General features: G+C 38.6%; 1 protein-coding gene across 1 annotated transcript in view; it reads right to left on the bottom strand.

Moving 5' to 3' along the window:
* SLC1A1 (solute carrier family 1 member 1) overlaps nucleotides 1-22,186 on the bottom strand; it is a 57,630-nt gene that overhangs the window by 16,145 nt on the left and 19,299 nt on the right. Inside the window, exons 2-5 of the mRNA XM_064735811.1 lie at nucleotides 20,846-20,986; nucleotides 3,847-3,939; nucleotides 2,144-2,258; nucleotides 281-323 (exon numbers count right to left, since the gene is read on the bottom strand). Of these exons, the coding sequence (XP_064591881.1) occupies nucleotides 281-323; nucleotides 2,144-2,258; nucleotides 3,847-3,939; nucleotides 20,846-20,986 (392 nt within the window). The remainder of the gene's footprint in view (nucleotides 1-280; nucleotides 324-2,143; nucleotides 2,259-3,846; nucleotides 3,940-20,845; nucleotides 20,987-22,186) is intronic.

Raw genomic sequence — 22,186 nt, 5'->3', positions numbered from 1 at the left:
CTTGTTGTCCCAAAAGAAAACATCTCGTCTTACATGCTGCTTGGTTTCTGCATCCAGCTCTTAAACAGTGCCTTTTTGGGACTTAATAGCTGATAGCAGAGTGTTTATCATAATGGAAATGGAACCAAGATGCCTTAAACCCCCACCTTTTTATAGGAGATGAAGATATTCTTGGACTTCTCAGAAATAAGTCTTGCCTGACAACTTTTTTGTGACATATGAAAATAATTTGTGGTTAACAGTGAAAACTACAGAAATAAAGAGGAATGTGCAAACTTACCTGTTGGAAACAGGCCTGAACAAGGTTCTCTGGGAACATATTCCTGTTAAAAAGCATAGAAGCATTTCAATATGACAGCATACTAAGGAAAAGTTGTTTGCTATAAACAAAATGATAAAATTTGATGCTTAAAAACAAGATCATGTTTTGTTTCTTTTAGCAGAAAGAAGTACATTTAGCATCACCAGAGATAGATAGATAGATAGATAGATAGATAGATAGATAGATAGATAGATTTTTTTTTTCCAAAGAAATTAAGGGTTTAAGAGTCCCAATGACTGTTTTCCTGCTAGCACTTGTTGAACTTTTGGGCTTATTTTTCAGTATTTGACATTTCTGTTGGTAAGATACTAAACCCAGTGTATTTTATCCCTGTTACATTATTTCCTTGACTTCTGTAAGAAATATAGGACACACCATCTTTATAGGTTATGTCAAATATAGGCAGAAAAGAAAAATAAAAAACTTCTTACAAAGGCTGTGCTGTAAGAATAAGATATTTGGTGTGCTCTTTTGTAGTTTTGAATTCAGAAATTAATCTTGGTTAATGGTAAATTCTCTTGTGTTATTCTGGTGTCAAGGACAATTTTCAAACACTGAAAAATTAGGAGATTTAGTGCAATGCAGTTGTGTGACTCCAAATGCCAATTTCAGATTCAAGCAGTTGCAAAAAGAAATCATTAATTAGGTATTTGGTAAATATCCAATCCAGTGCAGAAAATGCATTTGATACATATAATACATTGATATACTGAAGCAGAAGTTTTAAAAACTCCCCTAAAGATCTTTCACAAACTTCTGCCTTTGGTCTTCAAGTTTTAAAAGCAAAATCTATTCAAAAGCAAAATCAGTTTGTGCAAATGTGGGGTTTTCCTTCATCTTTACAAGACTGTCTTGTGTTGAATCCTAAATCTATTATTTTTATCCATATTTTTGAATATAAATATATTGGCAATTCTAATTCCTTTAAAAGTGAATTTCAGATCTTTTAACTGCTAATTTACAGTCTTCAACTTCTTTGCAAGAAGTTGAGCTATAATCTATAGCAAACCCCCAAACTACCAGATATGTGGCAGTTGATTCTTACATGATAGATTATGTAAAAATTCTACAAAGACAAAATGGTGGGCAGGAATAGTGACCCAGAATAGAGGCTAAATATACCAGAAGAAAAAAATCAACAGAAATATTTTTGAAGGTACCACCTAGCCTTTAGCCTCTATTGGAAATGCAGCCTTTATTGGTGTTATTTTTCTTCAAATCCCTTATACACAGTAGCTCTGAAAACCTGGACCTGTCTTCTGCAGACTTTCTAGGGGTTTCCTTGCCTTCTAACCACTTTAAAATATCTGTCATTGTCCAGGATGCTAATGGGGAATGACACATTATATGGTTGCCTTAGATACTGGTGATGCAGCGAACTTCTTGACTGTGGAACCCCTGGAAATCTTGGCATACTGCATCTGTTACTCTGCATGCTGCCTTGCGGAGGGGAACCACAGCTCTGCAATTTCAGCTGGTTGTCTATGCTGGATGACACAGAAGCTGCCAACCAGTAATCCACCAGTAATCCACCAATCCTTTATGGATCTTTTCCTCATAATAGATAAATCTTGCATGTCAGTTTCTGTGAAGGATGGATTTTTCATCACTGGTTTATTAGCTGAAGTCTATGCTATAAAGAGAATTTCTTTTAAACAAACTGCTTTGAGTAAATTTTAAAATGTCTAATTTGTTGAAATACTACCCTAATTCATCCAAACAGTATCAGAGAGCATTTCATTGTATTACATATCACAACTTTATTTGTGTTTGTTTGAACTTCTGCAAAGGGGATATGGAAACTAAAAATTAAAATCTCACCTGATCAGATCCAGCAAGGCATCAACAGTATTGACTTCTGGGGAACTGCCCGTTCTGTCAATCTCACTTGCACTTTGAGTCACTCCAGGTTTAAAGGTCACAACAAGGATAATCCCTGCAGAAGGAGAAGCAGAGCTCACCGTGCAAGCAGAGGCATTGGTGCATTCTTCCTCAGTATATCATGTGTATCCAAACTCTTTGTGAACTCAACTCAACAAACACTTTCCCTGGGTGCTTCTGCTAGTATGTGCAGAAAAGTCTGCAGGTGGTGTCCTTAAATGTGTGGGTTCCCCTTGTAGAGGAGCTACTTGCAGGTTTGCCCCTAGACTTCATCACTTTAGCTTTGTTTTTGTATGTATTGTACTACATCACTACTGCTCACCAAGAGGGTAAATTACTTTAGCTGGCTTCAGATGAGTGTGCTGCAACTTTTGCAGAGTGAATATATTTAATTGCTATTTTCCTTGTCCTTTATGTAGCTCTTCTTGTTACTAGCTTTCAGATATGAATACAAGTGTGCACTCCAGAGTCACAGGGTGTTTCATTAAAGTTGGGTAGCAATACAGTTATGTAAGAGAAGGCTTCAGAAAAAGAAAGAAATTTTAAAAAAGTAGATTAAGAAATACTAGATTTGACCTTGTAGATACTGAAATAAATGAAAAATTTTTCATTTACTTTAGTGGCTCCATTTTAAGAATTTTTACTATTGTTATTCTCCAAATTCTCAAAATATTTTTTCTCTTTTTTTTCCCCCTTATACAAGTCCAGAGAAAGCCAGAGAAAATGAAACTACTAAATTTCAGTGAAAGGAGAAAGAAGGGAGAAAGAGCTGTTTGGATGACCCTTCAACCAGGCAGGAACAAGTCTTTCTAACGAATAAAAGCATTATTATATTTGCGTATCTCTGCATTATGAAAAAAGTAATGTCATAATGTCATGGAACAACTTAGAATAGCAAGGACCTCAGGAGATTGTCTGGTTTAACACCTCACCCAAGGTTGGAACAATTTCAAAGTTAGATATATACTAATATTAGTCTTTATATAATATTTCTTATGTATTTACAGAAATTACCAAGACATCTGAGATAGTTTGTTTTATATTTATTTTTTAAGAAGGAGGCTAAGGATGTTTCTTTAAGCAAATACAAAACATGTCAATGTTGCTTGTCAGGAACTTCCTGTAACAGGAGATGAGAATTTTGGAGATCTAGGATTGGAGCCTGGCAGTCACAGAGGGGGAAAAAAACTTTTAAGGAAAGAAACAAGATGACAAAGGAACCAGTAATTTCTGTCATTCTTTCAGGTGTGACACACTACATATTTTCCAATACGAGAATCAGGAACAGGCTATCAGTTTTGCAATTGAGGAAATTCACTTTGTATTTCAGGTTGGTCTTTGACATTGATTCAGCTTTCTCAGTGTTGGTCATTTTTTATCTCAGCAGACAGCTCCTAATCCTCCCTGAGCTGAAAAATATGGTGAAATTGCCTGTGGCCTCACACTGGATATGAAAACAGCCCAACCATGGACAGCAGAACAGTTCCTCTCTGTATCTGACTACAGGTAATGTCATGTTGTCTGGTTTGATTTCCCATCTTATCTCCTCATCCTGTCTTGAGAAATTAGTAATGTCACAGTGCAGTACCTTTGTAATTAGGCAATGATGATGATGATTTAAAAGTTACAGAATCATACAGTACCTAATATTACCGCAATGACTGTTGTGGAGAAATAATATACAACTGCTCGCAAACCAATCTTCCCAGAAATGCTGGAATCCAAAGCAGCAACACCTGCAAAAAACAGCCACAGAAACAAAACAATAAAAACCAGTCTTACAAGAATGTTGTCATTTTTGTAGAGAGAATTATTGTCTCTTACTTGTTTGCAGAAAATTTTTCCTTATTCAAGATGTTTCTAAATACTTAATTGACATTTGCACTTCTGAAAAATATCTGTAGCTGACCAACATATTTGCTTCTGCTTCTTTTCAAAAATCTGTTTTCCCTTTCCCCCTCCACCTTTTTTCTAGAACAAAGACAATTGAGCTTTCTTGATTCCCTGATGTTTGTGATTAATTAGATTTCTTTGGTTTATAAGAACGTCACAATTTATTTCCTTATTCTGTTAACTCATAGCTTCACTTTTTCCAGATCTGTAACATTTTGTCTTCAAAGCTAAAAGCCATGTGAAGAGAGTTGCTCAGGCCTGTTACCCCAGGTGGCTCAAAGACTTATCAGACAAGTAAGGATCATTTCTGGTCAGTTTGTCTTCATTACCAGGTTTACTGTTTTTAAATTTTTGACTAAAGCTTTTTCTGAAGTTTGGGTGGTCCACACTTCTCCACCTGCATATGTCATTGTCAAGAACTGATGGCAGATTTACTAATGAAAGTAGGGAAAGTGCTGAAACAGGTATTACACTCAGGTCAACTTAGCTCCTGGCAACAATACTAGATGAAACTTCTTGTGAAGTATTTATTAGTTGTTTAAAAGATTTATAAAACTTGTATGTGTAAAATCAGTAACCAGGGAAAAGTGAGCATTTTGACTCCAAAACTTGTCTCTTTATAACAACATTAGTTAATAAATCACTGCTATCTCTTTATTATACCTTTGTGATCCATTAATATTTGTATGTTTATTGAGTCAGTTTATCAAAGACTGGCTGGATTCCTTTTCATACAAAAGGTAAACCATGAGAGGGATATTTAGCCTCAGAGAAGTGTGATTTTGAAGGGAAAAATAGTTTCAAAAGTGAAGGAAGAAAAATCAAGAGATCTGACTTACATGTAATACTGATCTTTGAGCTCAAAAAGGATCTTAGCAAGCACAGTTTAACAATGTGTTGATGTCTCATTCAGAAGTTATACTAACAGCACTGACAACTTGTGCTTAGAGTACTCATATAATGTCTTACTAGTTCTGTTAATTGTTATTCAAAATGCAAACAATACTCAGAGGGAAGAATGAAGGTTATTTTATTTCATAATCTGATTATCTTGGGGTCTTCCATGGCATAGTGTACCATAAGATTGAGTACAGAAGAACTACACATATATACAGAAATCATAGTTCAAAGATTCTCTCACTTGTAAAGCAAATAAAGACAATCAATGAACTATTCATATGGCAAAGGAATACAGATTAATGCAGAGAAAAACAATGTCACAGCTATTACACGAAACTGTCAGCAGTAAGGATATTGTTTGAGGCACAAATAACAGAATAAACACAGCATCTGAGCCTTGATTTCCATTTCTCACCTTGGGAATTGGGGGGAAAAAGGTAGAAAGGAGGACTTTTCCATTGCTATGGGCTCAGCTGTGGAAGTAATAGCAGCAAGAACTCCTCAGAATGGAAAGTTTTGGGAGGAAATAGCTAAAACTTGAAAATTTGGGGAGCAGGAGGGAATAGTTTAGATCTAAGTGACCTTATAGCTGGGATTGCTAAAAATGTCAGTGTGGGAAAACTGCATTTATTATGCCTAGTGTTGTTCAGCCTGCGCCTCTTTTGAGAAGTGGAATTCCTGTGGAGGGATAACGCACTCTCGCAGAGATGCAGGAAGCCTTCTGTTACAGCGAGGCAGGCTGCAAGCACTTCCCCCAGCCTCGCCGCTAGGATGAGCCAAGCCTAAGGGAGCTCTGTCTCCATGTGCCTCGGCCAACTGGCATTGTTGGTGAGGTAATGAAATAAATCTACTCTTTGTGTTTCAGCTGTCACTTGGCGGTTCCCTTGGTTACCTGATTGTGTCAATTCACACCAATAATAACAAATAATGCTTTCTGTGGACAAACCTATTTTCAAAGGCTGTCCAATGTTGAAACTTCTGCACCTGATAAATTAACTTGGAAGAATTCACATACTTTTTTTAAAAGAGAGCAAGCAGGTATTGCGACCATTCCGTATCTTTTAATGAAAAGTTAAAAAAACCTTGGAAATAATGGAATTTTATTCTAAAACTTATGCCTTCCTTTTTTTTTTTTTTTTTTTCTGACAGTCTGGTTGACTTAGTTAAGAGCCTAATAATCATGCAAGGTTATTTCCCTGGAGTAGTCAGTTATAAAGATCCTACAGTAAATATGAAAGGAGATTCCTGTGACAGGAATTCTTCTGGCTCCAAATGAAATCCCTTTGCAAACTGTTATGCTCAGTAGAGTTATAGAGTTATAATAAAGGGTAAACTTTGCCCCTGCCTTTTCAAACTGAGTAATGAACCTGTTAGTGAGCAAGCTATGCTAGGATCCAGCCTGTCCTTCCATTGTCATGTTGATGCTGCTTTGCTGGTAACCATAAAACCACACAAATTATTGACAGACGTGGCTGAATAAGTACAACAATGGTCTGGGGATGATAGGTGTGGGATTTACATTTTTTGAAAGCTGCTGTACTTTGAAACCTGCATTCAGAATGATGTTTCCATATAGAGACTGAAATAGCATTCACTACAAGTGCCACAGACACAGGTTTACACTGGGTAATGTATACTAATAAGCTCCTTTTTTCTCATGTTAGCTTGTTACACATAAGAAAATATGATATATAATAATGGACTTCTATCCAGATATGTCCTACTGTCATGACTGAGCAACTGATAACATAATTGATAGCCACTAGCCTTTTTCTCAAGAAAACTGAAATTAAGATTCTCTTTTTAGTTACATCATGGCTTTAGTTTCATCATGTCTTTTGGTTTCTTTGGAACTGAAAGAGTTAATAGAAGATGTATTGAAGTAAGCACTAAAACACTACTAACTACAAAGCTAGTAGTATTAAACTACTACACAACACCAATTTCAGTTCTAATTACTCAAACTAAGATGGCATACATGCTGCTTCAATAGGATAGTCTGCAGTGTCATTCAAAATTAAATCACAAAAGCAGTGTAATTAGGTTTGGTTACCTACTTTGGATTACAACTAAACATTTACAGTTCATGTATTTGTTCTTTCTTCCCTCAATCTATCCCCAAATTTAAACATGTTTGAACAGATAAACTGGTAATATAATTTACTGTATAGAGTTTGAACAGGCACGATAGATTCTCCTCCGTCCCATGGCATTTCAAAACTGCAGTTATTTCTGATTAGTCCCCCAAATTTTCCTATAAAATATTTCCTAATTCAGCTGTAGCCACTGAAGCACAAAATGCAATTCTGTGGCTATGATACAAAAAGGCTTAAGAGTGAAATCATCACCAAAGACACTAACTGATGTTAAAATCTGTTAATCTATCTACCTCTCTGCCCATATGATTTTAGCAGAACAGAGTTAAGGTTTTATTTACTGAAGTAAAATTTAGGAATCAATTGTCTAGTCTGCAATTCACCTCCCACATTTTCTGTTAGTCTCCAGCTTGAAGCTCTTAGCACTCTTCTCTTTTTTTGCCCAGTTTTCTCTATTTTGTATGACATACACTTGCAAAAGAATACAACCCAAAAAATCAGTGAAATGAAGTCTCTCCCTTCTACTCTTTCTTGTATAAGGACCTCAAAACCCTCCTAAAGTGAAATGCTGCACTGCAAGAATTTTTAAAAATGGTACATGTTTAAGACTACTTCCCTGAAATACTACTGGATAAAGCTATCTAAGGGAATAGTCTTATATAAACAAAACTAAGTTTAAATATGAAACATGGTGTTCCAGAATTTTTTAGGAGTAGCCACTGAACATAAAATATGTTCACTTTAGAGGCCTGTAAAATGCCTATATACAAATGGGCAAATGGCTTTGGTTTGAGGCACAGCACTGTAATTCCAGAGTTGTTCACTATGCTCTTGTGAGACCACTGCTCGGTCCTGCAAGATCTGGGAGTAAAATGAGTTCTGTGAAGTACTGGAAACAATCACAGGGGTCTTCTGACTTGCTAGATATCATCTTCATAATTCCCTACGGGATGACACCTACATCCTTAGAATTTCTCATACCATTCTACAGATTGGAATACATGCAACTGTACACACAGATTTACACTTCCAGGTGCTTTTTTCAGTACATCATGAGAGATTTAATCATAAATTTGGTGCAGTGGTTGACTCTGTTCAACAGAAATAATCATACGTAGACCTCCTGGCATTTTTTATTCCTGCTCTACAAATTTCATGCCATTATCAAGTCCATCTCTTGCAGTACTTAGCTGTTCTCAAACTTCCAAAGATCAGTGGAAGCTGACAGGATCATCACTTTATCTGCACAACATATTGATCATTATGTATAATCCATAAAAGCTAGGCTGTTTAACTCCTTTTGCAGCACAACCACACTTGAGGATCAAGATGTGAGTTTTCTCAATGCCACTTAGCCAGCTTCTAGCACTGACAGTTGTTCTCCTTAAGTGACCCAGGGCCTGAAGGAAGTCTGGCTCAAGGTCCTTCCAAGTTCACACTGCTGACAGACACATGGTGTATTTCTCTATTAGTTTTAGAAGCTAATTCAATTCCGATGAAAATCAACTCAAGTATGGTGCATATCAACTGCACACCAATTCTCTCAGGGTTCTGATATCTAATTCCCTATCTAATCCCCAATTGTAGAAAAATTTAACAAAAAAAGTTCCTGAAGAATAGAACTGTATGCCTTTTAGACCTTCTCAGCTATGACCACAATGCTGATTCAAAGGCAAAACACAGTTCTGAAACTGCTCCAAACTGCAAGCAGCCTTACTGACTAATTGAAGAACTTCTGAAGTCACTAGATAAATCACAAAATTATTCTCAACTTCTCCCAGGTGTTCACACTATATTTCTTCACGTCCATTTTGGCTTTTCTGGCTGCAATATGCAGTCACTACATCATAGAAATTATATGTAAATAAATTATATGTAATTAAATTAAATTAAATTAAATGATGGTGAGCATCCAGGGAAGCAAAAAGTTTTTACAGAATGTTGCATAAGGCACAAAAAAACAGAAAACCATAGGCGACTCTTAAAATGCATACAGAGAATTTCAATAGGCAGTCCTTCTAAGGGGATCACAATGTCTTATATAAAAGAAGTAATGTTACTTTATTGCTGGGGTGAACTATGTTATGTGTTGTTGCAAAAAGGTAATATTTACTCTTTAAAAGTACTGAGGAGAAAAACCCAAAAGAGTGCTGACACTCTCTTCTGAGAGATCTCATTTAATTCACTGGTCATCACAAGGCTAGTGGTCAGGCCATAAAAACAATCTTTCTTAGATGCAAGTGAAAGTTCTGAATTAGTTGCCATCTTCTACTTGCAATGGGAAACACTACCAATGCTAAAACAGCATTTGGCCTTTACTTCAGAAGACCAACATGCTTTTTATCTGAGAAGTGAACACCAAATTCTAGCTCCAGTGTTGAGCAAGACTATTGCTTGCACAAGCAGTGTATAGCAAGCTTCCAAAGCCAGTTGTCCTCTGTCCTTTTGTTCTTGGCCCAATATTTCCTTTTGTCCTTGGTCTGTGCTCACTTTTTGAAGGGAAAATCCCTCTGCTTACAATTTGGAAAATAAGTGCAGTGAGGGAATCACGGTTGTGAATTCAGAGCCTATGCTTTACTGAAGACATTTTGAGTCATCTATGATTTTCCCCTCTTCCCATTCCAGACTCTGAGCCCTTTCTGTCCCATTTTGCCCTTTTATTTGCATGATGTTGTAGCTAAGCCCCAACTGTCAAGTTTGCTCTGACTGTCAATAATCTCCTGAAATGTCATTTTCTTCATATTCTCCCTGAAATTTCAGTTTCCAGACTAGTTTAACAGCAATTTCTGTTGCTTCTTCCAAAAGCTGAATGGTGAATATTTTCTTTTTTTCCCTGATGCTTTGTGGAATTCTCTGGGTAATGTAATACCATGTTACTTGTGTTTGAACAAGACGACCAGGACCGAGTAAGTCATTCACAACTGTCTACTGAAATACCACCCACACACAGGACTTCAGACAGCACGATGTACTGTCCACTGCTCATCTGAGACAAAGGACTCAGGTTACTATTGCCACTAGATCATTCTCAAATATCTTTCACTTGATATGCACCTCATAATTTTATTTTTCCTCATGTTTACTGTGTCATGTGGCTTGGAAAGATCTTTTGCAACTAGTCTTTCCCCAGCTAACTGAATGACCTCTTTAGCTGTGTCTCATTAGGAGGACAGGTCCAAGTCAGATGTTGGCTGAGAAGATCAGCTAATGAAAAAGCTATGGCAAACGGAAACCCGAAACACACAGTGATTTGCAGTCTCTCAAATGAGATTTTACATGATCTACTGTCTTTAGTGTTTTTACTAGAAGTCTTCCATTCCTATTCTGTCAATTCTTCTGTAACAGCAGTTATCCTGTCTATTCAAATGTCATTGTTACTTACTGTAAAGGAAAAGGATTTCTGTGGCAGCTTGTAGCAACTACCTTTTCAATCGACTTGATAGAAATTTTATTATTGCTTTTCTTTAGAACAAGTGATTGTTATCCCACTAGTAAGTTGTGTCAGTGCAACAAAAGAATGTCTTACAAATGAAATGAGAAAAACTAGCACATAACAGGGGCACAGTGTTAGGGAGAGAGTGGGAAAGAGAGATAGATGCATGCAGGTAATGCCTAAGCAATTGTTCTTGCTATTTAAATATAACCAAAAATTCAAGTCAGAAAATTCTCAATTTCTAATTACATGATCTAATGAGACTTGGATTAACATGTCAAATATTGGTCTCTTAACTTTGGAGAGGCATTGAAAAAATATTATTTGAAAAAAAACCCCAACAAAGAGACTAAAATGTGGAATATAACAATAGTTATAACAGCCCAAATACTGAGAGATATCTTGGTTCATTTAGGATGAGGTTGAAAAAGTAATTGTAATGAACCTTTCTAAATGCTAGATAGGGTGGAATGGGAGATGAACAGTTTATAGCAATGAAAGGGTTAAAGCAATTATAAAACAGAGGGAATTTCTGACCCTGGATATCAGTTTGCTGAGGGACTGTTGTGCTGTGTTCTTGGCAGCTGGCACAATCATTGTATCTTTCCCTACAGAGCTTATTGGAGACATGCAGAGAAAGAGGGTATTAGTACTGCCTTCTATTCATCACTTCTAGGAACATTTTAGTTTTTTCTCTAGAAAGCTCTTAGAGGTTATATAATCTGAAGTTAATGACTTTTTAGGAGAGATGATGTTCCTCAGTTGGAATATAAGAACTTGAAAGGAAGGAAGATGACACATCTATCTGCCAAGACAGACAGGTGGACAAACTAACAAGATTCATTACAGAAATCAGATTCAGTTCAAGGATGCAGCAGAAATATAGCCCTGAACTGTTGCTGGTGATACATGTATGGAGTGTATACAGAAAACGGAGTGTATACAGAAAACTGTAGTATCGAAAGTACTTGAATTCTCTCAAAATTATTGATGGCAAAATGTGTAGGTGGACAAGGTTCAACTTCCAAGCTATTAAAAAAGCCCTTTAACATGACACTGCATTTTTAATCGATTGTGATATCTGCTCATAGGGAAATGGAGTAAAAAGATGAATGAAATCTGGTTTATCTAGTTGTATATGTCCTGAACAGTTTTATATGTCCTGAGCTCCACAAGAGAACCACAGAAGACACCAACTGACTTTAGACCCATCCACAGTGGTACCACCAGCAGTGCCCACAGTGATATGGCTAGGCCAGGAGGCAGTGACAGCTGGTACCACAAAATGGCTGTTCTGTTGGAGCTGTTTGCCCTTGAGAGCTGGTGGTAACTGTGCTCCATGAACCAGAAGTACACTTCAAAGTTTTATTACCTTAATTTAAAACTTCAAATAATGTAGGGGCTGTCTCAGTTGTATAAGGTCAACTGATATTGATGGGAAAGGAGTAGATGACTATGACAGAAGTAATCTGAAGAAGAGGGGCACAAAGTCTTGTCCATTAATAACTCATGACTCTGCCATCCTGCCTGCTTCAATGATTGCACATGGACAGCAGGGACAGAACTTCCAACATCCCTCAATACAGCTGAAGGCAGAACTCATTAACAGTACTGTAATGTTTTCTGACCTTCACACAATTAATGATGTAGAGGGAAGAGGTGAGTCTCCTGTCTGAGCCCAGTTAACTAATTTACTAACACTATACAATAGATCTGATTTTCTTGGAAGCTCTTTTGGCTTAAGAAACAGCAAAGCATACAAAGAACATGAAGGTACTTCAGAAGACAATCCCTGACTATGTTAAGCTAGCCCAGTAATTTCCCAAGGACGGTGCTGGTGATGCACAGGGCCTGTTAAGGATGCCTAAGGATGTAAGAAATAGAGCATCTCCCGGTAGCTGCGCTTCTTGGACTTGTAGAAGTAGAAACTGCTGAGGCAGATTTGTGGTGAAATCATTGCCTTTGTACTATAAGTAGCAAGTGCAAGTAAGAGTGTATATTTAGTATAGGGACAAATGGAACTGGCATGATGCTTCAGACTGCAGTGGACCTGGAGTCAAAGCAGGCCCTGGAGTAAAGCAAGAGTTTATTTCTACAGCGATGGAAACATTAGTTTTGCCAGACCCACAGCTCAGCAGACATTGTATTTATAGCTCACTTACAGCTGCCCTGAGAGAGGTAATTGAGACTGTCTTTTTTCCCACTGGTCCTGAAGTATGCCATGTGTACCTGCAAATGCCTCATCAATGGCTTTAGGAAATTTTGGTGTTACCCATAGCCAAGCTTGCAGAAATTCACAATGCAGGAAACTCTCATGCATCTGTTCTAGTCTCTTTGAAGTTGTCTGTGAAGGCTGAACATGCAGGGGAGGTCAGAAACATAAGAAAAAGCTTTATTAATATTTTGTCAGGGAGGAAATATAAGAAATGAGGCACAGATTATTGCAGAACTTGAAACAGATGTTGAACAGCCGATAAAATCATGTCATTAATTTTGAGATCTGAGACATGGACCTGCTCTGCTGTGTGCCACATCTTTTAATACAAAGCTAAAATTTCTTGCATTTATGGGTAACTCTGGAAACATAATCAAAAAAAGGTCATTTATCACATATGTGATGTGAATTTTTTTGACAGAATACATTCTAGCCCTGAAGAAAGATCTCCACATCAAGACCCATGGCTTACAGTTTGAAAATCAATGTGGCAGGCAGCATGATATAACCCCATCTGAGAAGCACCAACTGAAAAGAGATGGGAAGCAGACCCATGTTACTCTCATAGTATCTGGATGTCTGGGGATGTTGCGTTAAGATCCAGATCTCCTGACACTAGCTACTAACCCAGAACTTAGGTGCAGGAAGTAAGGCCAGACACTTTATGTGGACTGATAAAACTTCAGACTAGGCATGTAAGTTTCCTCAGCTCGTACCCAAGTAGAAGAGAACAACTCTTCAGGAAACTTGACAGTTGTCTCCAGCCTAAGTTCTACTGGCATCCTGATAGAAAACAGATTTACAAACATTTCCTGCTGTTGCATACTGTGTGAATCTCACTTCATGAAAAAGAAAGCTAAAGTGATTAAAGAGGACTGATCTGTTCAGTATGCCCCCTTAATGAAATACACTGCAGAACTCCAGGGAATTTTTGTTCTCGGAATGAAATTAGAGTTGTGAATTTCTGAGACTTTCAAAGATACTTTATATGTCATAAGTACTCCCAAAATGATTACGTTGAAGTGTCAAAACTCCCATGAAGCACACAAGAGATTTCTCTCAATTCTTTCTCCCTACAGGATACCTAAAAATAACATATTTTTGTATTTGTCTAATATTTCTTCTTTTAGAGAATTACTTCAAAAAGAGTGGATTTGGGGTGTGGAGCATTACACTAAGTACAGCTGTAGTTCTGACATCATAGCAATGATCTTGAGTAACACTCTAGACTTTTGATTTTCATTTTCAATTTTCCCATGTCACTACAGCAGAAGACAGAAAATACAAATAATTTCTTGACAAGAATGATGCAGTAGTATGCTATTAACTAATTTGAAGCATAGAAATCTCATGGGTAGACAAAAGAGCTCTATATATTGAACAAAATTTTCAGGTGTAGACTTTTGTGTGAGAGTAGAGAATCCATTAAAATTATTATGAGAAGAAGAGAAAAATTAAAATTTCGCTCTGAGCTGGAGTACTACTCAGACTATTCCACACCCAAAGCAAGGTTCTGCTAACCAAGATTTTCAAAACAAATACATGCTTAGTGCTTATGCCAGTTTTCTACTAGGCTACACTTATGCTTCTAGGCAGGTTAGTGGAAAAATTCCACAAATTGCAAATTGTATGCTAAATAATTACGTAAACAATGCTTTTCATCTCTAATGCTCAAAGGAGCTGAGTTTATGAATGAAAACCACATTTTATAAAGCCTCCTTCTCTTCAGAGGGAGAATTTTACCTTTTGAATCTCAAAATAGAGGTAAGGTTTTTTCTGCTCTAATTAAAGCTCCAAGGAGAAGGAAGAAGCATGTTCCTAATTTAACTGAGGAAATCAGTGAGGGTTTTTTTTACTAAGATGGAATTTATTCCAACAAATCAAAATTATTAATACTTCAAATTTTGCAGAAAATCCTGAAATCTCAAGGAGTGATTCCAACTTCCACTCTCTTTTCTGTGGCTTGATTTACATCATTATGCTCAAATGGATTGGGATCTGGTCATGGGACATGCATTTGTCCACAGCTCCCCATCTCTAAAGCATAACCTTATTCTTTTCAGGATGTGACATTACCTTTTTAGTTATTTAATTACATTATAATCCTAAAAAAGAAAACCACAGACTGCATTTTCAAAAATGTTTTGGTGATATATTTTGCATCATAGAATCATAGAATGGTTTGGGTTGGAAGGGAGCCTAAAGATCCTCTAGTTCCAACACAGCTGCCAAGGGCAGGGACACCTTTCACTAGACAGGTTGCTGAGAGCTCCATCCAACATGACTTTGGACAATTCTGGGGATGAGGCAAACACAATTTCCATGGGTTAACCTGTTCCTGAAAAGTGCCTCACAAACCTCAGAGCAAAGAATTTCTTTTCACTATTTAATCTAAACCTACTTGTTTTCAGTTTAAAGCCATTGACCCTTGTCTCAGCACTAGATGCCCATGTAAAAAGACCCCTTCCAGCTCTCTTGTAGACTACATCAAGTGTTGGAAAGCTGGAATAAGGTCTCCCTGTCACCTTCTTTTCTGCCCACTGAACAAACCTGTGAACTTGCTGAAGAAGCACTTAGCTCCATCATCAGCCATTGGTAAAATGTTAACCAGGACTGGCCCCAGTATTGAATCCTGCGATACATCACTACTGACTTGTCTCCAACCAGACTTGTGCAACCTTCTGGGTCTGCCCATTCAGACAGGTTTCAGTTTGCCTCACTGTGCAATTCTTTAACCTGTATTTTTTTCAGTTGATCTGTGGGGATGTTATGTGAGAGTGTCAAAAACCTTACTACTAAAGTCAAGTTAGACCACATGTCTTCTTTGAAATTTTGCATTTTCAGATCAAAAGCAAAATTCACACTTTCAAAAATTACTGTAAAGAAGCAAACAAAGAGGGGAATGAAAAATTTATGGAAGATCCAGGATTTGTCTTTAGCTATGACTGTAAACAAGACAGTTTGCCTTACTGTTAGTGGCAAGGCCACGTATTTCTGCATTTGGTGTTGCCTTTCCTAAAATGAGACCCAAAAGCATTTTCCTCCAAAGAAACCTCATCATTCTTGATTAAATGTAGGATATGCAAGAGAAGCACCACAATCTGCATGATGGCTGGTGGTCTTTGGTGGGACCAGACGTGTTCTGAGGATGTCCACTGCGTGGGGGCGTCCACGGCCCTGGAATCTGGCTATCTGGTGAGGGGCGAAGGCCAGGGCCCCTGCGCATCTGAAGCCAGCCCCCCTCGGCGTCTTGGCCTCGGGCTGAGCCGGGTGATAGCTTGGAGCAGCACGGTGTGAGACGAATTAGGAGGCGACCACTTGCTGGGGGTAAACTGTCGGTTTATTACAGAAGAACCAACAAGGAGGGGAAACACCCAGCAAATGGCCCCGAACAGGGGGCGGGAGAGGGTTTTAAGGGAAAAGGGGGGAAGAAGGCAGGGAAACCCGGCTACCAATAGAAATACATATTTGGAGGTACGAAACATAACTGATATACCAAAGTAACCAACTGTTATAAATCATAGGAGGGGCTCCGGGGCTACAGCCAACCATAACTCCCAGAGAAAAGAAAATTCTCGAAACCTGGGAGGAGAAAAGGGGTGATTGACTGAGCCCAAGGAAGAGACACTTTCACTTTATAAGAGAAACCAGGGGAGGAGCAGTTTCATTTCCATAGCAACCTAACTGACAGGGTAGCAACAGGAAGTCCTGGGAAAGGAAGAAACCATTTAATACAGAAAAAGGGGGAGCAAACTCACAAACTTAAGAACACACCACAGCAGTCCACCTTGTTGGAATGCATGTATTATGCAGATGCCTATAGGGCCTGTATCTGATGATCACAGCTGTTGGACCTGTGTATGTGTTCACATCCTCAGTGGCACTTGGGGCCATAGTATATTCAAAGCTACTGCAGTTAAAGTAGTAACAACATTTCAGCTGGCCCAGAATGAATGTCTTTTTAGTTTACAAGTTAAGGGGATGCAATTAGCTCACCTCGAGAGAAAAAACATCATCATGTTATTGTGCCTTTATTGAAGGTGAAGTGTGTGCAGCAGAGACAGTTACAATGGCTCATTTGGGACATAACTCTAACTAGACTGTGATGCTGAGTCCAAAGGCATCTAGGAAGTTTTGATGCCTTTTTAAATTTATGTCATATCAAAATACTAGATTTTGGTTACAGGTAACAGCTTTGTTCATGAATCACCAAGACAAAACTGGGAGCAGTGGCTGATGTATGAGATGGTTATATGGTCACTCAAAGGTACCTGCATGGGCTGGTGAATTTGTCTGAGGGAAATCTTGTGGAGTTCAACAAGAAAAAATGCAGAGCCCTACATTTGGGCAGGAATATTGCAGGGAACCAGTGCATGCTGGAGGCTGACTGGCTGGAACGGCTCTGCAGAGAACGATGTGGGAGTCCTGGCAGACAATAAGCTGACCATGAGACAGTAAGATCTCACAGTAAAGCTGGCCAACAGACTCCTGGGCAACACTGTGACAAGCACTGTCAACCTGTGGGGGGAGGTGATCTCTCTAAACACATCTGTGAGGCCACACCTGGAGTACTGGGTCTAGTTCTGGGCTCCCCAGTAGAAGAAAGGGATGGACTTACTGGACTTAGTCTAGCAAAGGGCCATAACTATGATGAGCATTTTGGAGCATCTCTCACATGAGGACAGCTGAGAGAGCAGGGACTGTTCAGTCTGGAGAGGAGAATGCTCAGAGTGACCTTAGTCATGTGTATAAATTGCTGATGTGTGGGAATGAGTACACAGCCAGGCTCTTAGCAGTAGTGCCCAGAAACAAGACATGAGACAATAGTCAAAAATTTAAAAACCCATGAGATTTAATCTGAACATGAAGACACTGCTTTAGCTGACCCTGTGTGTTGATTTGACACAGACTGGATTATTAGGTAACAGTAGACAGCCACAGAAGTGGCTTCTGTGAGAAGCTGCTGGAAGCTTCCACCATGCCCGACAGAGGCAGTGTCTGATGGCTCTGAAGATGGACATGCTGCTGGCACAATTAGAGGTTGGTAACACCTCTGTGATGACATATTTAAGAAGAAAAGCAAAACAGCATGTGCAGTTTTTCCCAGTGGTGGCGACAAACCGTAGCTGCCGCCATCTTGACGCGGCCCATGGCGGGCCTTGCCTGCCTTGCCGCCCCTAGGCAGCCACGCCGTGGGCAGAAGGGCAGAGGTGGTGGTGGCCTTTCCCTCCCAGACCCCACATGAAGGGAGATGTTAAATGGTGCCAGTGCCACGGCATCCGTCACTGCCTGTGCCATGGCAGCAGGGTCACCTGGCCAGCAGCAGAAACACAACGAGTGACTCCCCAGCGTGGAGCCTCTCGGCACTGTGGGATCCTGCAGGAATCTCAGAATTGGTAGAACTTGTTGACAATGGTACCTACAAGGAACAGTTTTACTTCTAGTCAGAGAAGAGGAGGAAATGAGGACATGTGAGAGAAAACAACGTGGTGGCATCAAGGTCAGTGATGCCTTGAGGTGCTCCAAGTGTCAGATGCAAGATGAGGACTGTGGTGAAGCAAACTGTCCCCCTGTAATGCATGAAGTCCATGAGGCTGCAGAGATCCACTCGCAGCCCATGGAAAAGTGCTCACGCTGGAGTGGGTGGATGCTGTGATTCATGGGAGAACCAAATAGAGAGGGAGGGCTCCTGCTCCCAGAGATAGAGAGGGCCCTTACTTCCAAACCAGAGCAGCCTGTCCTTAGAGGACTGCAGCCTGTGCATGTGTGACCCACGCCATAGCAGTTTTGGGAAGACTTTGCCCGTGAGAGGGACCCCATGGCAAGGCAGAGAAAAGATTCCTCTTCCTGCGCGAACAGAAAATCTCAGGTGATGAACTGACCAGAACCTCCACACCCTGTCTTCCTCCACTGTCAGTGGGAAGGAAGGAGGGGCTGGCAGGGGACAAGGTGTTTAAAAGGTTTATTTTACTTTTCCTTATCCTCCTCTGACTCTATTAATAATAAATTTATCTTATACCTTCAAATTTGAACCTGGTTTGCCCTTAGAGTATTTTTATTCCAGTCCTTATCTCAACTCATGAGCCCTTTGTTAATTTTTTTTTCCCCTCTCCTCTGCCCAACTACAATAGAAGAAGGTGAGTGAACGAATTTTGTGGCTATCTGGTGTTTCGCCAGTACCACCATGACATCCTGCATGGGCACTGGATTAGATAGTTTCAAGAGATCCCTTCCAACCTCAATCACTCTATATGACTCTGTGTAAAAGAAGAAAAATTACTAGTATGCTTCATAACCATTCACAGGTTTACTTGTTCAATTCAAAGGTGCATTTCTGATGCTTGGAAGGTTAACATACCTATTTTAAAAGAGGCAATATCTCATTAACATCCTGAGGATGGATATGGGTAAATAGTATCATGCACCGACATTTGTGGTTCATTTGCAAAGGCCTATATAGTCTATCGAAGTAGCTTCTGTTTTTACCTATCTTGCTTCCTTTCCCTTGCCTAAAATTCTAATACAGAAGTGTAGAAAAATATGGCCTTACCTGCCAAGGAAGTTGGATATGCCAAGGTCAGAATCAGAGCATCTCATTCTCGTCATGAGACGCTGTGATTCTGACCTTGGCATTTCCAATTATACAGTCATTTTTGTATTTGACTGTAACCTGCAATCTGTAAAATCCAAGATTATGTTAGTAGTTACAAGTGCAGTTTACTCATACTGGAACATTATACATTAAGTGAGCACAATATTTTTTAACAGGATGATTCTTGTTTCCCCTCTAAGTGCTGGACAGATAGATTTAAAAAATAATTTCATTATTATCCTAATGATCCAATTTATTTCTGAAGACATGAGCCCAACTTCACTCACAAATAAAACCTTGTTCAAAAAAAGAAATGTCTTAATCTTATCTTGGCAGTTACATTTAAACACAATAAATATCCTGGATATTCATTTTCCTGGATAGCCTGACACAGACTAAGGTTCTCCTCACCTTTACACACTAATAATTGCTTATTCTCCTTTCATTCCTTTGGACATAACCCTTGACTATTTTGTGACATCATTTCTCACTCTGCCTTTGGCAGCTTTCCATTCTGGATCTTGCAGCTCTTGACATTCTCCATTTCAATTCTAACACTGGGTTCATCTCACCCTACATTACAGATATGAATATCTAGACATGAATATTGTTGTCAAAACAGAAGTTTTGTGGAGATGAAAAGGGACCAATGTGTCATGATTCACTGCAAGAAGCTAAAAGAAAAGAGTCACAATCCTTGCACCCTCAGTAAAGACTTAAAGAACAAAGAGAAGTTTACTTGGCTTTCCATTTTTTGAAAAAAAGTTATTTCTAAGGAAAGGCTATTTGACATTCAGTTCTGTCTCCTTGCTTTGGGCTTTCTCCACCAAATCTTTCCAAAGTTTTCTCTGTGGGTGAAGTGCTAGCAAATTCTAGCACTTAGGGCAGGGTTCCAGGCAACAGCTTGCTTGCTTTTCCCAGAAGATGGAAGGTTTGCTTCTCTTTTCCCTTCCTGGCCACACAGTCTCCCAAGCACTTACTTGGTTCAAAGGAGTTTTCAGTTTTGGGGAAGTACAAGTGGATTCGCAGAAGGGTTCAGTGAATGCTAGACTTCATGCAAGGTACCTCAGGGAAGTTAGCTGAGACCAAGGAAGTATAGGTCATGAATGTCCTCTTTGTGACAGAAGGCAATGAGATCAGCTCTCTCTTGCTTGTGAAATGGCATCATGAGACTGCTTATAACAGTTAACTCTACCTCAGAATATGTAGCTGCAGCTTTGGGCTTGCAATGTGCTTAACCCACTTCTGAAAATAGGGAGAGAGAGATACAAGAATCTATAGATTTGCAAAGTTATTAGCTCACAGCTCTATATAATGTTATAGATAATAGTGCTAATCTTTCTAAATCTTTTCTCATTCTCATTACACAAAGAAATAATTTAATGTAAAGGTATGAAATCTCTCTTTCTCAGTATAGAGTTCCATCAAGTTGTTTTTAGGGGTTATATCCTTTAGAAAAAAAGCTAACCCACAATGATAGTCCCACAAGCCAACAGTACATTTTCAGTCATACCTGTGATTATACTTGATATGATTAATGGCAGAATGATGAGTTTGAGCATTCTCATCAGCAATTCCCCAGGAAACGCAAAGTAGACCTTATCCAATTTAGACAGACTGCCATATTCCCGTACCAGCACGCCAATCCCAATACCTAAAAGGGACATAAAAATGTTACACAAATTAGATGTAGTTTATAATAGAAACATGTGAGACAAGGAGAAAAAATAGCAGAATAAAAAGAGAAATAAACATATTTTCACAACTCTGGTACAACTTCTAAATCAGGTAAAATTATATATTTCCTTTTCTAATAAGCAAAGTAATAACACATAATTCTGAAGTAGGATGTCTTTAGGTATGTCTTCAGAAAAATCTGATTAGGTGGTCTGGTTATCAGTCCAGTCCAGTTCTAACTTTTTACCCACCTTCACCAGTTCTAGAAGACTCATAACTGGCGTTTAAAAAATCAATAGACTATATAAATACTACCAAACACTAAAGAGAGATGGTGACATAAATACTTCAGATGATTTCTTTTGGTGAAAATAAGCCTACCCAGCAGCAACACACTCAGTAATTGCTTCTCTACATAATTAGGAAAGAGTGTGACTGTAATCACTAAATTAATTTAATAACTTCCAGGAAACAGAAAAACAAAAATACACTCTGCTCATTTCACACTCATTTCACAACACAACCAGCCTAAAAATACCAGATTATAAATTCAATCAGTGATTGAGCCATGGCACAAGGAACCTTTATACATCCTCTTGTCTTTGGATTATATGAATTATCAGATAGTTCCCACTTCTGAGATAAATCCCAGATCAGACTTCTACCAAAAGAAAAAAAATTATGAGTCAAAAGACAAAATTCCTCAGTTTGACAGCCAATAGCTTTATTTTCCATTCCAACATGATTTTCAAATTAAAATTACTGTTACAGGAAATGTGTAAAATGTTTTTTCTAGTCTAAAAAGCACTAGAACTGTTGTTTCACATAGAAGCTTGGTAATGCTTCAGTCCTGAATGAAAAGAGATCGAGATCCAGTTTCTAACTGGATCCAATGAAGGAACAAGTCAGAATTCTCCATCATCAAAATCAAGCTAAATGAAAATTAAAACAGATTAAAAACCCAGTCTTTCCTGTTAATAGAGATGGAAAATTAACCAGACAATCTTCCAAGAAAATGAGCTGCTCTAGTCAACTATTAAGATTTCTGATCAAGGTGTAATCTCTGCCAGTGAATACAGACAGCTTGAATTCCTTGGAGCAATCTTGAATCTTAATAGCCTTGAAGATATTTGCAATATTATGCAAATAACCTTGATTAAAGAATGATAAGACACAA

Source organism: Zonotrichia leucophrys, chromosome Z (genome assembly GCF_028769735.1).
Source record: "Zonotrichia leucophrys gambelii isolate GWCS_2022_RI chromosome Z, RI_Zleu_2.0, whole genome shotgun sequence".
NCBI classification, from domain to species: domain Eukaryota; kingdom Metazoa; phylum Chordata; class Aves; order Passeriformes; family Passerellidae; genus Zonotrichia; species Zonotrichia leucophrys.
This window is presented reverse-complemented; position numbering and strand designations above follow the sequence as displayed.